Genomic DNA, 14,960 nt, shown 5'->3' with positions numbered 1-14,960 from the left:
ATTGTAAATATCCAATGCCATGTAATTTTATCTAAGTGAAGGATATTCAACTGATGAGATGTAACTATTCAACTGATGAAGACTGGATGATGTTTCAACTGATGAAAATCAAGCATTCAACTGAAGACAAAGTGTTCAACTGATGATGCTGAGGAATTCAACTGATGAGACTGGAACAGCATTCAACTGATGAAGTTTGTAATTCATTCAACTGATGAAGTTTGTAATTCATTCAACTGATGAGCCAGGCATTCAACTGATAAAGTCAATAGCAGTTGAAAGCAACCAGAACCTTCAACTGATGAAGCAAAGAGCAGTTGAAAGTGACTAGAGCTTAAGTCTGACAAATCACATGGATCGAATTACACTAAAATAGACATGGAAGCCTAATTAGGAAAATAAAGAAGAAGCAGAAACATACTTATCTCATGCAGTGCAATCTGGATCAAATCAAGATGATGGTCAAAGATGAAGACATCTCAGAAAGCATGCATAAGACAAAGTTGTGCAGCATTGTTTTTAGATTAGAGTGCATTTTGTAATCTAGCTAAAAGCTTTGTAAAACTTGGGGTATATAACCAAGTTAGTAGCATCAGTTGAACTTGTTCAAATTACTTGAAAGAAAAATCTGAGAGTTAGAACTTGTTTGAGTGATGAACCAGCAGCTGTGCGAATTGTAAACAATCCACAGATTCTTCTATATAAAATCTCACGGGTGGATCATTCAATCCACCCGTATTTTTAATACTTGGTGTTTTTCTGTTTACTGTGTTTTTAGTGTATCATTCTTGAATCTTTTAAATTTGTAAAAGATTGTATTCAACCCCCCCTTCTACAATCTTTCTCATAGTTGGTGTAAAATAACACAAAAGTTACGAAAAATGCGAACCAATTTGTCAAAGTTGCACTTTTTAGCTCTTGTAAGATGTGATCGGGTAATTAGATGGGTTGAAACCCATTTTTTGTTTTTAATTTTATTCTAAATTTTTTTGGCTTTGTAGTTATTTTTTCTAGTTAAATGTAGAACTTAGTATATTCAATGAGGACTGTCTAATCTTAGTACATTTTGGTGTTTGAGCTTCTGCTGTATGAATCGTGACGTAGATTTTTCTTCCAATCATTCTGAAAAGCTATCATTCTTTATTTCATGACAGGTGTGTAATTGCCTCCTTCATAAATTTGAAACAAGTTGCTTCCGCAATCATTCGCACAATGATAAGAAGAAATTTAGCCCATACAATGCCTTGGTTTAATTGGCTTTCTTGTCTTCCGTATATTATTTAGATGGTCCCGTCGAGGTTGTGAATTCCTGATACAAGGTTCTTTCGACCTATATCGACAGCCCCTGAAGACTATTATAATTACCTCCGAATCTAGTGCTTCTAATTGTTGAATAATTGGAAAGGTTAATCTTCGCATCCTAAAGGGTATCGTTAAAGAAACTTGCCCCGTAATTACCATCGGATCGAATATTAATATCACTTGCTGATTTTGAGATATACGTAATAATATATTATAACATTCCACAACTACATGTATGCCGGACCAATTATATACATTAGTTATTTGTTTGTATTTATAAAAACAAAAGAGAACTAATAAGCCAAAACTCGCACACAAATCGCACCAATTCACCTCAATCACACTTGTTTACTCTTGTCTAGCATAGTCGGGTAACTAGATTTGGTTTAAACTTGATTTTTGATTTTTTTTTTTGTTTTGAAAATTTGGCTTATTTGTTTCCTATGGATGGACTAGTGGTTCTTCCGTAGTTAAAAAAATTTATCAGATCTTAAAATAAAAATCGCTTGACCTGCAAGATGGAATGACAGTGACTTCTCTTAGATCACATTTTAAAAAAAAATCGCTTGAACTGCATTATTTGCACAAAAGTTGCACGAAATGCGAACCAAAAGTTAAATATTTTTTTAAAAAATAGAAAAGGTTAAACTCAATCGAAAATGATCGATGTATATTATATTAATTTATTTGTTCAAATTTACTATGTCATAGTTGTTTAATATTATCCATTTGGTTGATTTCGATTACTTAAATTTTGATTTTCTATTTTTTAATCAAATTTAATTATATTTATCCAAAATTTTCCGACCAAACCATCCCTCTCTACGCTGCAGGTCGTCCATTGTAATACATAATATCTATCAGTTGATATGTTAGCCAAAGCTTATGACTAGGAAATTAATAAATATTACATATATGTGAATGAATGTTGTTACTGTTTCAGATCATTCGATTATAACTCTAAATTGATCTTTATATTGCGAATGATTCATTCAAAGAGATTGATGTTCCAGACTATGCACAGCCAAGTTCCAAATGTATTGCGGTATATTAATTCTGAAGAGTATTATGTTGTTTGACATTGGCGAGGGATGAATGTCTTGCATAATTAGAAAAATATTATTTTTATTTAGTTGTAATATACATGTAGCCAACTACTAGAGCTTGATTACAATCAGTGACTAATTGTTTTGTACTTAAGGATGCCGATATCGTTTCTGATTTCAGCAACCGTGTGCACCTCCTGCCTGTAACCAACGTTACTTATTATGAGTTTTGGAGTAATCTTGGTACATTTTGGATTTCCAACTTCTGATTTATGAATCTTGTTTGAGATTTGTTCCCAATCATTCAAGAAAGCTTTCATTTTCCATTTGATGTGAGGTGTGTTATCATTCCAAACAATTGCCGCACACTTTTGTCTACATTTTTGTATGATTGCAGATGTAGACATTGATCATTAAGTTAATCAAAAAGTTTGTAAAAGTCTGGATAAATTAAATCACCCTTACCATTTTTCAGAATTTCTTTTTTTGTTAATAATTGTGTTGCAATGAATTTGTTTGCTTTGTTGGACAGGATGTGCCCTTGCTTTCTTTAACAAGAAAAGCACTCGGGAGAATGAATATGAGCATCATTATTTGTGACTCACTTGATGATGCTCGTAACATAATGAAAGGCATCTCCAAAATGCACAGTATGGGAGGAGCTTTTCTTACCCTACAAAGGGTCACATTCGTGATGCTATACGGTATGTATAAATTATAATGTATAAATTATAAAGAAATTATCGTGTGCCTATAATGGAATTAACAAAATAATCATTACAGGCACATCATCGAAAATGCCATTCAACTCAATGCCATTCAACTCCGGTTGTGCGGCACTGTTGCTGATTTGAAAAGCAAAAACATGGTTGAGGTTTCTTATCTGCCTAAGTACACTAGCCCGCCTATTAAATTCACTAGTTACCATGATTTCCGATCCAAAATAGAAATTCAAAATAAAGATATTTGTGACTGTGTTGACAGCAAGCCGCACACTTTTGTCGGGGCTTCCCCCGCTTTGCGCAAATGTAATGTAACTCAAGTTCTCACTGATTTCTTCGTATCCCAGCAGTGCTTATGACGGCAATACGGCCGGCTTGTATCTTCAGTGCATCTTGTTTATAATTATAATATTTAAAGTTTGTTGCAAACAAAAGTGAGGCGCCAGTACTATATTTAAATTGATAACCTTAAAATTTTATTTTTAGAATAATAAATTTTTAACTATGGACAAAAATATACTAAGGATAAAAATAACTGTTGCAGTGAAAAAATAGTATAAGATAACTAGTTTTGTAATAATTTTCTGAGTAAAGTAGAATACTAAATTTACGAAAATACATAACACTACTAGTATGGTAAATAATGATGTGAAACGGTAAAAAATGTTATGAACGATAAAGAAATGTTGTGAACGGTAAAAATTTACGGTCTGAATCAAATGTAACCGTTTACAATTCATTATGTAATCAAATTTAATTTTGAACAGATTTTTTCAAAGTTAGCATCTTGATTACATATATGGTGCTAGTAGTTGCAGATATAGTTAAAAATGTAACTAGCACTCTTCTTCAACCATAATGATGCATTGGATGCAATTGAGTTAACAGATTATGACAGAGATTATCATATAAAGACTAGGTATGTTTTATTGTTGACTTGTAGTCTAATAAGTTTAAGTTGATTGATTACATTTATTATGTACTTCTATAGTACTAGTTGACTTCTGTTGGTAGAAACCTCTTTGCCTTCTAATTCCTCAAAATTCTTTAATAACTCGGTCTATAGGTTCCTAACGTGCCGCTTTTCATATTTCAGGTTTTCCATTTTCATGGAAATAGTAAGTTGATGATTATTTCTACTAATATCAATATAATTTTCCTATTGATGTTGAAGCTATTACAACGTTTACATAATATCAAGTTAAAAAAAAATGAAGGTACTCGTCATATATATAATGAGAGTAAGATTATGAATGGCATCAAACTACGATGTTTACTCATTAAATGTTCTTTGTTGTTCAATCAGTGAAAGCCGTTGATACCTTTTTTTTAGTTAAAAAGTCAGAGGCGTGATGATCATATTGATATTTCTAAATGGTAGTTGTTTATTAAAAACATATTCATTATTTGATGATTTTTTATATATATATATAAATTTATCTGATACGAAGTAGCCGATGATGTATCAATCCATTTTTACAGGGGCGTGATGTATTAAATTGATAACCTTAAAATTTCATTTTTATAATAATAAATTTTTAACTATGGACAAAAATATATTAAGGACAAAAATAACTGTTGCAGTGAAAAAATAGTATATGATAACTAGTCTTGTAATAATTTTCTGAGTAAAGTAGAGTACCAAATTTACGAAAACACATAACACTACTAGTATAGTTGATAATGATGTGAAACGGTAAAAAATGTTATGAAACGATAAAGAAATGTTGTGAACGGTGAAAAATTACAGTCTGAATCAAATGTAACCGTTTACAATTCATTATGTAATCAAATTTAATTTTGAACAGATTTTTTTAAAGTTAGCATCTTGATTAGTGCTAGTAGTTGCAGATATAGTTAAAAATGTAACTTCCGTATTTTTGTAAATTATTTGTTAGAAAGTGGTTTTGTAATTTTGTTTGAAAGATTATATTTTTGTAATTTTTTCAAATAAATTATAGTATGTTTGTAAAAAAAACTTTCCAGATTTGGATCTTTGTGAAAATTCTTTAAAAAACTCGGTTAATTTTAATGACGTATATATATATATATTAAAAAACATCAGTAAATTAATTTCATATTTGTGAAATATTTTTATCAATAAAAGTTTAATATCTAAGTATTTTATAAACAAATAAAAACTAATTTATATGTGTTTAGAGTTAATTCAATCATCTAATTTAAGATTAAAAAAATATATTAATTAAATATAACTATAAAAGTTAATCTGCCTACTTTAAGTAAATAATGCTACTTAATTACATAATTGTTAACAACTATTAACGTGATAGTAGGTATTATCTTGATTTTGTAAATTATTTTTAAAATATATATATTCTAATATATTTTGTAATTTTATAATATCTTTTAATCTATTTTTAATAAAACACTATATGTCAAACTTTTGTTTAAGAAATTTTTTAATATAATTTTTATTGAAACTTCAAAGTACCGCTAAAAAGTAAAGAACAGCCGTATAATATTATTATGGTCAACCAATTACGTTCATTTCTTTCAAAAGAAAACGTAGAATTTTTTTTTTCTTCCTCCGATAATCAGATAATACATACGTGGACTATACAGAACCTCATTATGTCAGTCTTTAACTCAGTTCTCGTCATTACAACCTTGTATACTTACACATATACTTACAATTAACTGCATATATAGATAGTCGAGGCCTTCATTCTTTCTTGTGTACTTTTCAAAAATGGAACTAATATTAAGCACGCATAGTGTCTATAGATCGTCTCTGTTGGGCCGCCGGCCGGATTTCCGGCCTGTGAAACAAATTCCGGCGAGGAAAGCTTTCAAGACGGCAAGAATTTCAAATGCTGCGACTGTCAATGAAGGTCAATTGTTGAATTTGAAGATGAACGGAAGTGCGTTAGAGCAGCTCGATATCGAACGCGGTGTTTGTATTCCGTTTCGAAAATATACTCCCCAAACTGTATGTATCATGATGTCTTTGTTGTTTGTGATTTCTCGATTAAGTAATAATCTCGCAAATTTCGGTATCTCGAAAAAATAATTGTGTTATTACTTTAAGGAGGTTTAACGGTATGTTATATGCGTGGATTGATTTTGGTGATCGTCATTATATTAGAATTTCGATAAATTGTTAGTAGAATTTTGGGGCAAGTGAATTAGTTTATTGAGATTTGACTGTGGATTGGGTATTTTGTTTGTGTGTGGTTGGTGTAGGTGAGGAATAAGGTATTGGAATCACAAGGGGCAATATTGTCATTGATTGGTAGAGGGGTTGAGATTGTGTGGAGCTTGGGGTTTTATTATTCGACTTTGGTTTATGATTTTTTGGTTGGGAGAGATGAAGAAGTTGTTCCGTTTCGTGCGAGGCAGCTCAGGAATCTTTTGTGTGATTTGGGGCCTTCTTTTATCAAGGCTGGCCAGGTTGGTTTTTTTTGTTTTCTTTTTCCTTTCGATTGTAGTTATGTTTGAAGTTTTAGAGATTTACGGCATTGGATGTTTATGAATTATGAACTAAGAATGGTGTGGCATTGAGTCTTTGATACTGCTTGTGGCTTTGCTAATAATGGTTTGTATCAACTGTTGAAATCAGTTGTTATTTGGAATGTAAAGGAGAATGTTCTTTCAATCTAGGAGGATCCTTTTTTTTTACAAGTCGATTCTTTCTTTGGCAGGTTCTTGCCAACAGACCTGATATTATTCGAGAAGATTACATGAATGAACTTTGCATTCTTCAAGATGATGTTCCTTCTTTCCCCAATGAGGTACTATACTATTGCTGATGATTAATTAATAGCCTAGTGTCACGTCTCCTTCCCCTCTGCTACGACCAAATGTTAGTCTCTGGTTTGAATAATTGAAGACTCGGTCCTTCCTTCTCATGAACTTAAAAATGAAATGCACCGTAATATATGTAACCATACCCAAATATATAAACAGATAAGGTTCTATTTATTCTGATGCCTTTGATCCACAATATAGTTGTACTCTCTTCTTTTTTTAGTAATATGTATGTAACTATGGTTTAGGTTGCTTTCAACATTATAGAAGAGGAATTGGGTCAACCACTGGAAACTGTATTTAGCAAAATTTCATCAACCACGATAGCAGCTGCAAGTTTGGGTCAAGTTTACAGAGCTACTCTACGTGCCACAGGGGAAGAAGTTGCAATTAAGGTAGTTGAAACTCTTGTCGTGGTTTTATTTCTATCATTTATAGTTGCATTCATAAACCTTCATATTTTCTGGAGGTGTATAATGCTTGTTTAATTTAGAAATTAACACAGGACAAAAGTTAAAGGTAGAGCTTATCGCCGTGACTATCCCCCACCCTTACCATGGGTCTAAATCCTCACTCCTCCCAGTAATACTAAAAACTCAAATGAATTACAAAATAGATATATTTTTAAATAAAGATTGACTGAGAAATGGGTGTCATCCTACATTAAGCTCCATATCACCACGGGGATGTGATTTTTATAAGTCTCAACAATCTTTGTAACTTGTTCTTGCTCATTAAATCAACATAATCCTGCCAAGAAAAGTAGAATTAGTGGGCTCATGCATACTGGTTGAGATTTCACCTTGAGCTCAGCAAATTTTCCTGCCTATTGATTTATTTATCTTGATTGGATGAAACTGGAGTATTGGCAATTTATCTGTACAATTCTTGGATAAATATCTGAGATAGGCTTTATAATATGACCATGTGTCAAACTACTACAGACAAACTGACAGTCTATATCGCAATGCCTCATTTCATTGTGTAAAATATATTTTACCTGCTAAATCGGAATGTTGTTTCTGTTTACAGGTTCAAAGGCCGGAGATAGAGCCCATAATATATCGAGATCTTTTCCTTTTCCGCACTCTTGCATCCTTTCTGAATGGCATCAGTCTACAGAAATTAGGTTGCAATGCAGAACTTATAGTTGATGAGTTTGGCGAGAAGCTTTTGGAGGAGCTTGATTATACGTTGGTATTGTTTGCATTTTATATCTATGCCACATAAGATTTTCCGCTTGTTATTCTCTTTAAAAAATGGAAAAGAAAATTCGTCCTAGCGGTGTTTTGCATGTTAATCAATTAATGATTACTGTCATAAGTCTTTCTAGTTTCAGATTGAAATCTGAATGAGTGATTACAACAGATCAACTCCGAGCCTTTTGAGATCTTCTTTACCCGATACTAATTTTTTGTTCTTGTAAACATTCTCTTTTCCTGATATGCTGTTTCTCTCGCGAAACTTTTACACATGAAAAGGGTTGCATTTCATTACGGCTAAGTAATTAGAAAAGGAAGAAAAATAATCATCATTATAATACAGCTTCCTATGCCCAAATTCAACTCATTTTTTGATATCCTACTATATGAGACTGTTGTAGAGTAAACTTAGTAATATCTGTAGCAAGAGGAGTAAAGTATCTGTAGCAAGAGGATTCTTATATTGGGAAATCCCAAATAAGAAAAGAAAGAGAGTAAAATAATGCGGGCCAGCTGATTTAGATTTGCATCATTTTTTCATGATATTCGTTTGGGCGCACTTTTATGAACTCAGACAGCACTAAGTTTTGTCACATTAATTATGGCGAAATGGCCTGAAAGATGACAAAGTATCTGAGCAGCTGGTGTTTACTTTATTATATTTATTGAATTTGCAGGAAGCTCGCAATATTGAAGATTTTCTGGAGAATTTCAAAGGAGATCCTACTGTGAAAATCCCTCGGGTCTACAAACAACTCTCTGGTTCACGTGTTTTAGTAATGGAATGGATTGATGGTATACGGTGCACTAATCCACAGGTAAGATGTCCACCTATTTACTGTAAAGAAAATTAAGAGTATCACCTTCTCCCCTGACCAACTCTTCTTATTTTATCAGGCTATTAAGGACGCTGGACTTGATATAGATGGATTCTTGACTATTGGAGTGAGTGCTGCTTTGCGTCAGTTGCTAGAATTTGGATTGTTTCATGGGGATCCACACCCAGGAAATATCTTTGCTATGCGCGATGGACGAATTGCATACGTGGACTTTGGAAATGTTGCTCAGTTGAGTCAGGTTTGATATATACTTCGAAACATAATATTGTCAAATAAGAGGCCACCATTTAATTGCCATTGCATTCTTTTTCTTCTTTATTTTTGATAAAAAGTACTCCTGAACCTGATAAAATCCATCAAGATACAGAGTTGTTTTGTACACATAGGAATATTACAGCCACCTTCATATTTTATGAGTAATATGCGATTATTGATTCAGAAGGTTTTGTATGGTATTTGATTGTCTAGCTCATTTGTATAGGTAAACGTGATATACTCAGTAATAAATGCAGCATAGGAGACTCTAATTTCTGAAACCCCTTTCTTTACTAATGTGAAGTATGTTGACGTTACGATGTAATTTACTCGAATATCTCTCTATAGTGAATATGTGATTCTCTTCACTTGTGTCATTGATTGTGTTTACAAGCAAGTAATAAAGACCTAGGCTTTTAAAAAATATTTGTTCCAAGTTTACTGATTCTGATATTAAGTATTTACCTATTGCTTTTGTTTCTCCATCCAGCAAAATAAACAAATTTTGATTGATGCTGTGGTCCATGCTGTTAATGAAGATTATGCGGAAATGGCCAATGATTTCACCAGGCTTGGGTTTCTTGCTAGTGGAACAGATGTTACTCCAATCGTCCCAGCCTTGGAATCGATCTGGCAAAACTCATCTGGGAAAGGACTAGCTGATTTTAATTTCCGAAGTGTTACAGGTTCTTTCTCTTTAATTTGAATGTAGTTTTAACAAAATCATCTCAAAAGAGTGATGTAAAGGATTATGTATTGCTGTAACATCTGCATATGGTCCTTGTGAGTTGGGATGCAATACCAGGGCCATGAGGAATACTATGTGGATTCAGAATTTATGGGCAAATTATGTGTGATTTTATTTGTCAGAGAAATGGATTAATTATCTAAAATGTGAAAACGTTAAATTCTGATCTAGTTTGCATGTGCTGCAGGAAAATTTAATCAACTGGTTTACCAATATCCTATTCGTATACCTGAGAGGTTTTCTCTTGTCATTCGTTCTTTATTAACTCAAGAAGGCATCTGTTTTACTTTGAAGCCAGAGTTTAAATTTCTAGAGGTTATATCTCTTATCCTCTTATCATATGTAACGTACAATGTTTCTTTGAATGTTTAAAGCTACTTAATAAGTCACTGGTCATACCTCTCTTCTACTTATCTGAAGCAAACTCAGTTACACTAGAGGGCATATTTTTATTTGATGCAAAACAATAGGTGAATAGATAATAGATTTTTTTTTTCATGAGCTGAAATAAATAGTGTGAAGAAATTGGAGTGTCAATTTGCTAATAATTGTGAGTGTTATTTTATTTGCATTTCTCTCTTTTTCAAGCCTATTGGTTGTAAAGTGTTGGACATCTTTTATGCAGAGGTCATTTCACAAATTGTAGGTCTTACACATTGTAACATCACACATCCTGGAGCTTCTTAATTTTCTACTTTTTGAATATCTGATTGCTCTCATATAAATCCAAGCACAGAAAGATGTTAATTTACATTGCATTGTACTCATATTTTCCGGGATGAATATGTGTACACACTCACACAAACAAGCATATAAAATATATCTCTTCTATGGTATTAGATGTCATGTTAATGTTTGCCATTGTACATTTAATCAAGTGTTTTTGCCATCTTTACCAGGTTGCCTATCCATATGTAGCAAAACGCCTACTAACAGATCCAAATCCTGCTTTACGTGAACGCCTTATACAGGTTTGATGAAATTTTCTTAGATAATAATTCGTTTCTAAATTTTGAAGTGTTTCTTTCCGAGATTCTCCTCCTTTTTAAACTAATTTACTAAATTAATATATATTTAAATTACTCTTTAAATTCCTTTTTGTATTTCATACGACATACTATGTGTTTGGCTCACCAGCGATGAACATTTATAGCCTGACTCAAGTTTTTAATCTACACTAGCCTTTAACCCGTGCGAAGCACGGGCGGGTATATAGTTCGTAATTTATTATTTATAATTTAAATTTTAACATCATTTTATTAGTATTTTAGTATTAATGAATTGAATTTTAATTAAATTATATTATTCAATTGACTATATTTTCTCCCGATTACTTAAAAATGGACAAACCCTAATATATATATATATATATATATCAGGATTTTATTACATTTAATACGAATTTAGTACACGTAGATTTAAAAATAAAAAATTAGAAAATTAAAATCTTTTCCAAACATAGCCGATCGTGTAATACCTTTGAAAGATTCAATAAATCAATCGAATTTCAACGTAATTTTATAATCTTGGTTTTTTTGACAACAATAATTTTTAAGATTAGAGTTAGAAAGGGTTATGTAATGATTCGTGTTTATATTGAGATAGAACACGTTAAAGTTAAAAAGAGTTATATGAAGGTTCTTGTTAAAAGAAGATATTCAAAATTGTATATTTATAATTTGGGTTAATAATCAAGTGAGTCATCAAAGTGGACTCAATATATCAAGTTGGTCACCGAACTCAAAACCGTCTCAAATCGGTCACTTAAGTCGGTTACAGGTATCACTAAATACGAGTTCAAGTAACAAAAATATTATTTATAGAGGTTTACACATTATTCTTGAACGTTATCACAACTAAGTACAAGGTAATGACTTATAATAATTATGATAATATATTTAGATTTTATCAAGTTGATTTACTATATACTTTAATTAAAACAAGGAAAATAACTATATAATAAAAATAAATTGTAAACAAACTTCATAAAATCTAAATATTTTATCATAAATACTAGAAGTCATGACATAATAATTAGTTGTGGTAACATTTAGGAATAATGTGTAAAATTCTATAAACAATATTTTTACTTCTTGAACTCAAATTAGTGATACTTGTAACTGACTCAAGTGACCGATTTGAGACGGTTTTGAGTTTGGTGACCAACTTGATATATTGGGTCCACTTTGATGACTCACATGATTATTAACCCTTTATAATTTTATTTATAACATTATTATAATATTTTTAATGAAATATTATATGATAATGGATTGTTATGAGTGTTTATAGTATTTGAAACTGTTTAGCAATATAATACTAATAGACTCCACATGTGTAGACTTGTAGTACCAAAAGGAGAGTACCAAACCAAAAAATATAACTAAAACCTTGGACTACAAATTATACCCATGTTGCCTTATTATAGTATAGTATAGATAGTATAGATTACATACATAAACTTATAGGATTCTCTTATGAGCAACTAGCTTACATTAATTTAATCGCAGTATACTAACTAACTTCGGCACTTCCTTTTTCCTGTCAGTCTCTGACACTGAACTTACTTTGATTCACGCATTCCTGCTTCATGTTAGGTTCTGTTTAAAGATGGTCTTTTCCAATGGAAACGGCTTGAAAATCTGATAGTGCTGGCGAAGGAAAATGTGGCAAAAATGAGTAGCAACCCAGCATTGCAAGGGAAGCAAATGTAGTACCCCTTTCCCTCTTCACTTAGTCATTCAAAAGAAGTGTTTGTTTTAATGAAAACACATGAATGTTCAAGGATCTAAACTTGCATCTGACATTTATTTCATTAGGGAACTGTCTAGAGAGATGCAGGTCCAGAAGAAATTGGACCTGACAGACACAATCAAAGATGGTGCTCGTCTTTTCCTAGTTGATGGAGGGATTCGCAGGCAGCTTCTCCTTGCTTTGACTGAAGACTCTAAGCTTCACATTGATGAACTTGTTGACGTATATAAACTGCTTGAAGACCAAATAGATATGCCATCTGTGGCAGTGGAGGTAGCTCGAGGTAAACTTTATAACACATTAATATCAAATGCTTTTTGGGTTGTTTATGTGGTAGTAATAGTTTTAATAGGCTTATATATCTTTTAAATCTTCTAGTTTGACATTTTCTGCTGTGATTGAACTGGCCGTTTCTCAATTGATTCAACTGGCCACTTCTCAGCATGGAATGACTAAAAGCTAGTTATTTTTCTTACAAGGATAATTTTACTTGCTTATGTTCAAGCTATAGCCACCACATTTATAGATGGGAACATGTCAGAAGGGCCACTTTTATTTTACCCACAAAAAGGCCACTTTCTTTCTGTAAGATGACTAATTTTTACTTAGATCTAGTCGAAATGGTCAGCTAATAATTAATATGGATTTGGAGTTCAACATGTTTAAATAATAATATGGTATGGTACCACATAAATAAGGTGTCGAATATGAAGGTGAAAAAGGAATTTAATTTACAATTGTATTAAAATGTTTTTCCAGTACAAAATGCAAAATTATATTTAGGTTATGCTAAATTTCAAGTTTTCTAAGCGAGCTTTCATCTTTATATTTTAAAATAATTTCTTAGCTAAAATTGTTTCATCCAAGCACATTACTGCACTAAACAATTAGTCAAAAGAACTAGTCTTACAAGTTATTTTCTTCCTTGATATTTGTTAGTTTCAATGCGTTCTTGAATGATATTGAAGTACATTGTGATACCTTCAGGTTTTCCATCAGTTGCTCGGGAAGCCATGCTTTCATGGAGTGCATCTGTCTTATCTGACAGATGATTCATGACATGTCATCAATACAACGAGGGTGGGTATATAGGTATGGAGGGTTAAATACCAAGTGTGTATATGTTAACACAAGAAAAATCAGATGCATGGGTGAGAAATACTCTACGTCGATATACTTGTATATATATATTGATACATATATACAGAGCTAGGTTAGTCGAGGCGCTTGCATATGCCTTTCTATACTTGTTGATAATTTCTTTCTAGGCTCTAGTATAGCTTTAGGAGAGTTATTTCATTTACAGAGTAATTTGTTGACATATTCTTTATCGACATTCTGAGTGTTGTCCCAGATGAACCATGTATACAGCTGCTGATAATTGGATATTAAGTAGATATGAAATTATAGACTCCAGATTTCTATCGATAATGCTTCGTTGTAGAATATATGTAATGTTCTGACCAATTACCAATTGGCAAAGAAACAGTATTCTGTAAAAAATTCGATACAGAAATGTCGAAAGACTCGGAAATTCAGCAGGTGAAATCTTTAGCAGCAATATTCTGAAGACAGATATCATATGCACAAGGGATTAAATTCTGAAGCTCCCTTCCATTTGTCGAGATAAATCACTATGAATACATCTCATAAGCAGTGTTGTGTTGTAAAAATTCCTGATTTATTAAAAAATCTCTAATTAATTTTTAAAAAATATTTTATCAATTTATTGTTTACATTGACAAAAAATTTCCTATTTATTAAAAGAGTGATTGCTGTACGTCTGATGCATATGACTTGTGAAATTCACTCAGATCTAGGTGAATTGAAGTTTTAATCCATTCTGGTATTTTAGAAATATTTAATATGCTTAATGATGACAATGATGGAGCTGAGTATATGAGGCTCAAGGGAAGAAAAAGTGCCATTAAATCATATCGAAAAGGAAAAAGTGAACTAGCAATGTAGTCCGAGAAGAGAAATTCGGCGTTTGGTTGATGGTTAATGAGCCCGGTTAACGGGAATCGAAACCTAATACCCATACATTGTGTTTGGATTAGTAAAATTTTTGCTTGGAATGTGAACCTCATTCCCTCTTGAATCAATACCTTCACACCCCTTGGGTTACCATTTCCCATACCCTCCATTCCCATACCCCTCATTCTCATTCCCACCAATCATCCAAACACCCCAGTAACTAGATTTAAACGATCTTTGTTCTTTAATATAATGAAATGATGGAGATTTAAACATAACAGTGCGAAAAGATAAATAGTAATTAGAGCACAACCTTTGTTCTTCAATATAATGAAATGACCGAGGTT

The 14,960-nt window shown here is 32.1% G+C and overlaps 1 protein-coding gene across 1 annotated transcript; it reads left to right on the top strand.

Annotated features, from left to right (window-relative positions):
- The first annotated feature begins 5,620 nt into the window (after nucleotides 1-5,620).
- On the top strand, nucleotides 5,621-14,067 carry LOC108205201 (protein ACTIVITY OF BC1 COMPLEX KINASE 1, chloroplastic). The gene is made up of 13 exons (XM_017375041.2): nucleotides 5,621-6,020; nucleotides 6,275-6,481; nucleotides 6,733-6,822; nucleotides 7,087-7,233; nucleotides 7,871-8,035; nucleotides 8,718-8,858; nucleotides 8,938-9,117; nucleotides 9,625-9,820; nucleotides 10,070-10,197; nucleotides 10,782-10,853; nucleotides 12,480-12,592; nucleotides 12,702-12,919; nucleotides 13,624-14,067. Exons 1-13 carry the CDS (start codon nucleotides 5,781-5,783, stop codon nucleotides 13,686-13,688), a joined length of 1,962 nt encoding a protein of 653 aa, XP_017230530.1. The 5' UTR covers nucleotides 5,621-5,780; the 3' UTR covers nucleotides 13,689-14,067.
- Nucleotides 14,068-14,960: the final 893 nt, after the last annotated feature.

The sequence above is a fragment of the Daucus carota genome, chromosome 1, assembly GCF_001625215.2.
Source record: "Daucus carota subsp. sativus chromosome 1, DH1 v3.0, whole genome shotgun sequence".
In the NCBI taxonomy this organism is placed as follows: domain Eukaryota; kingdom Viridiplantae; phylum Streptophyta; class Magnoliopsida; order Apiales; family Apiaceae; genus Daucus; species Daucus carota.
This window is presented reverse-complemented; position numbering and strand designations above follow the sequence as displayed.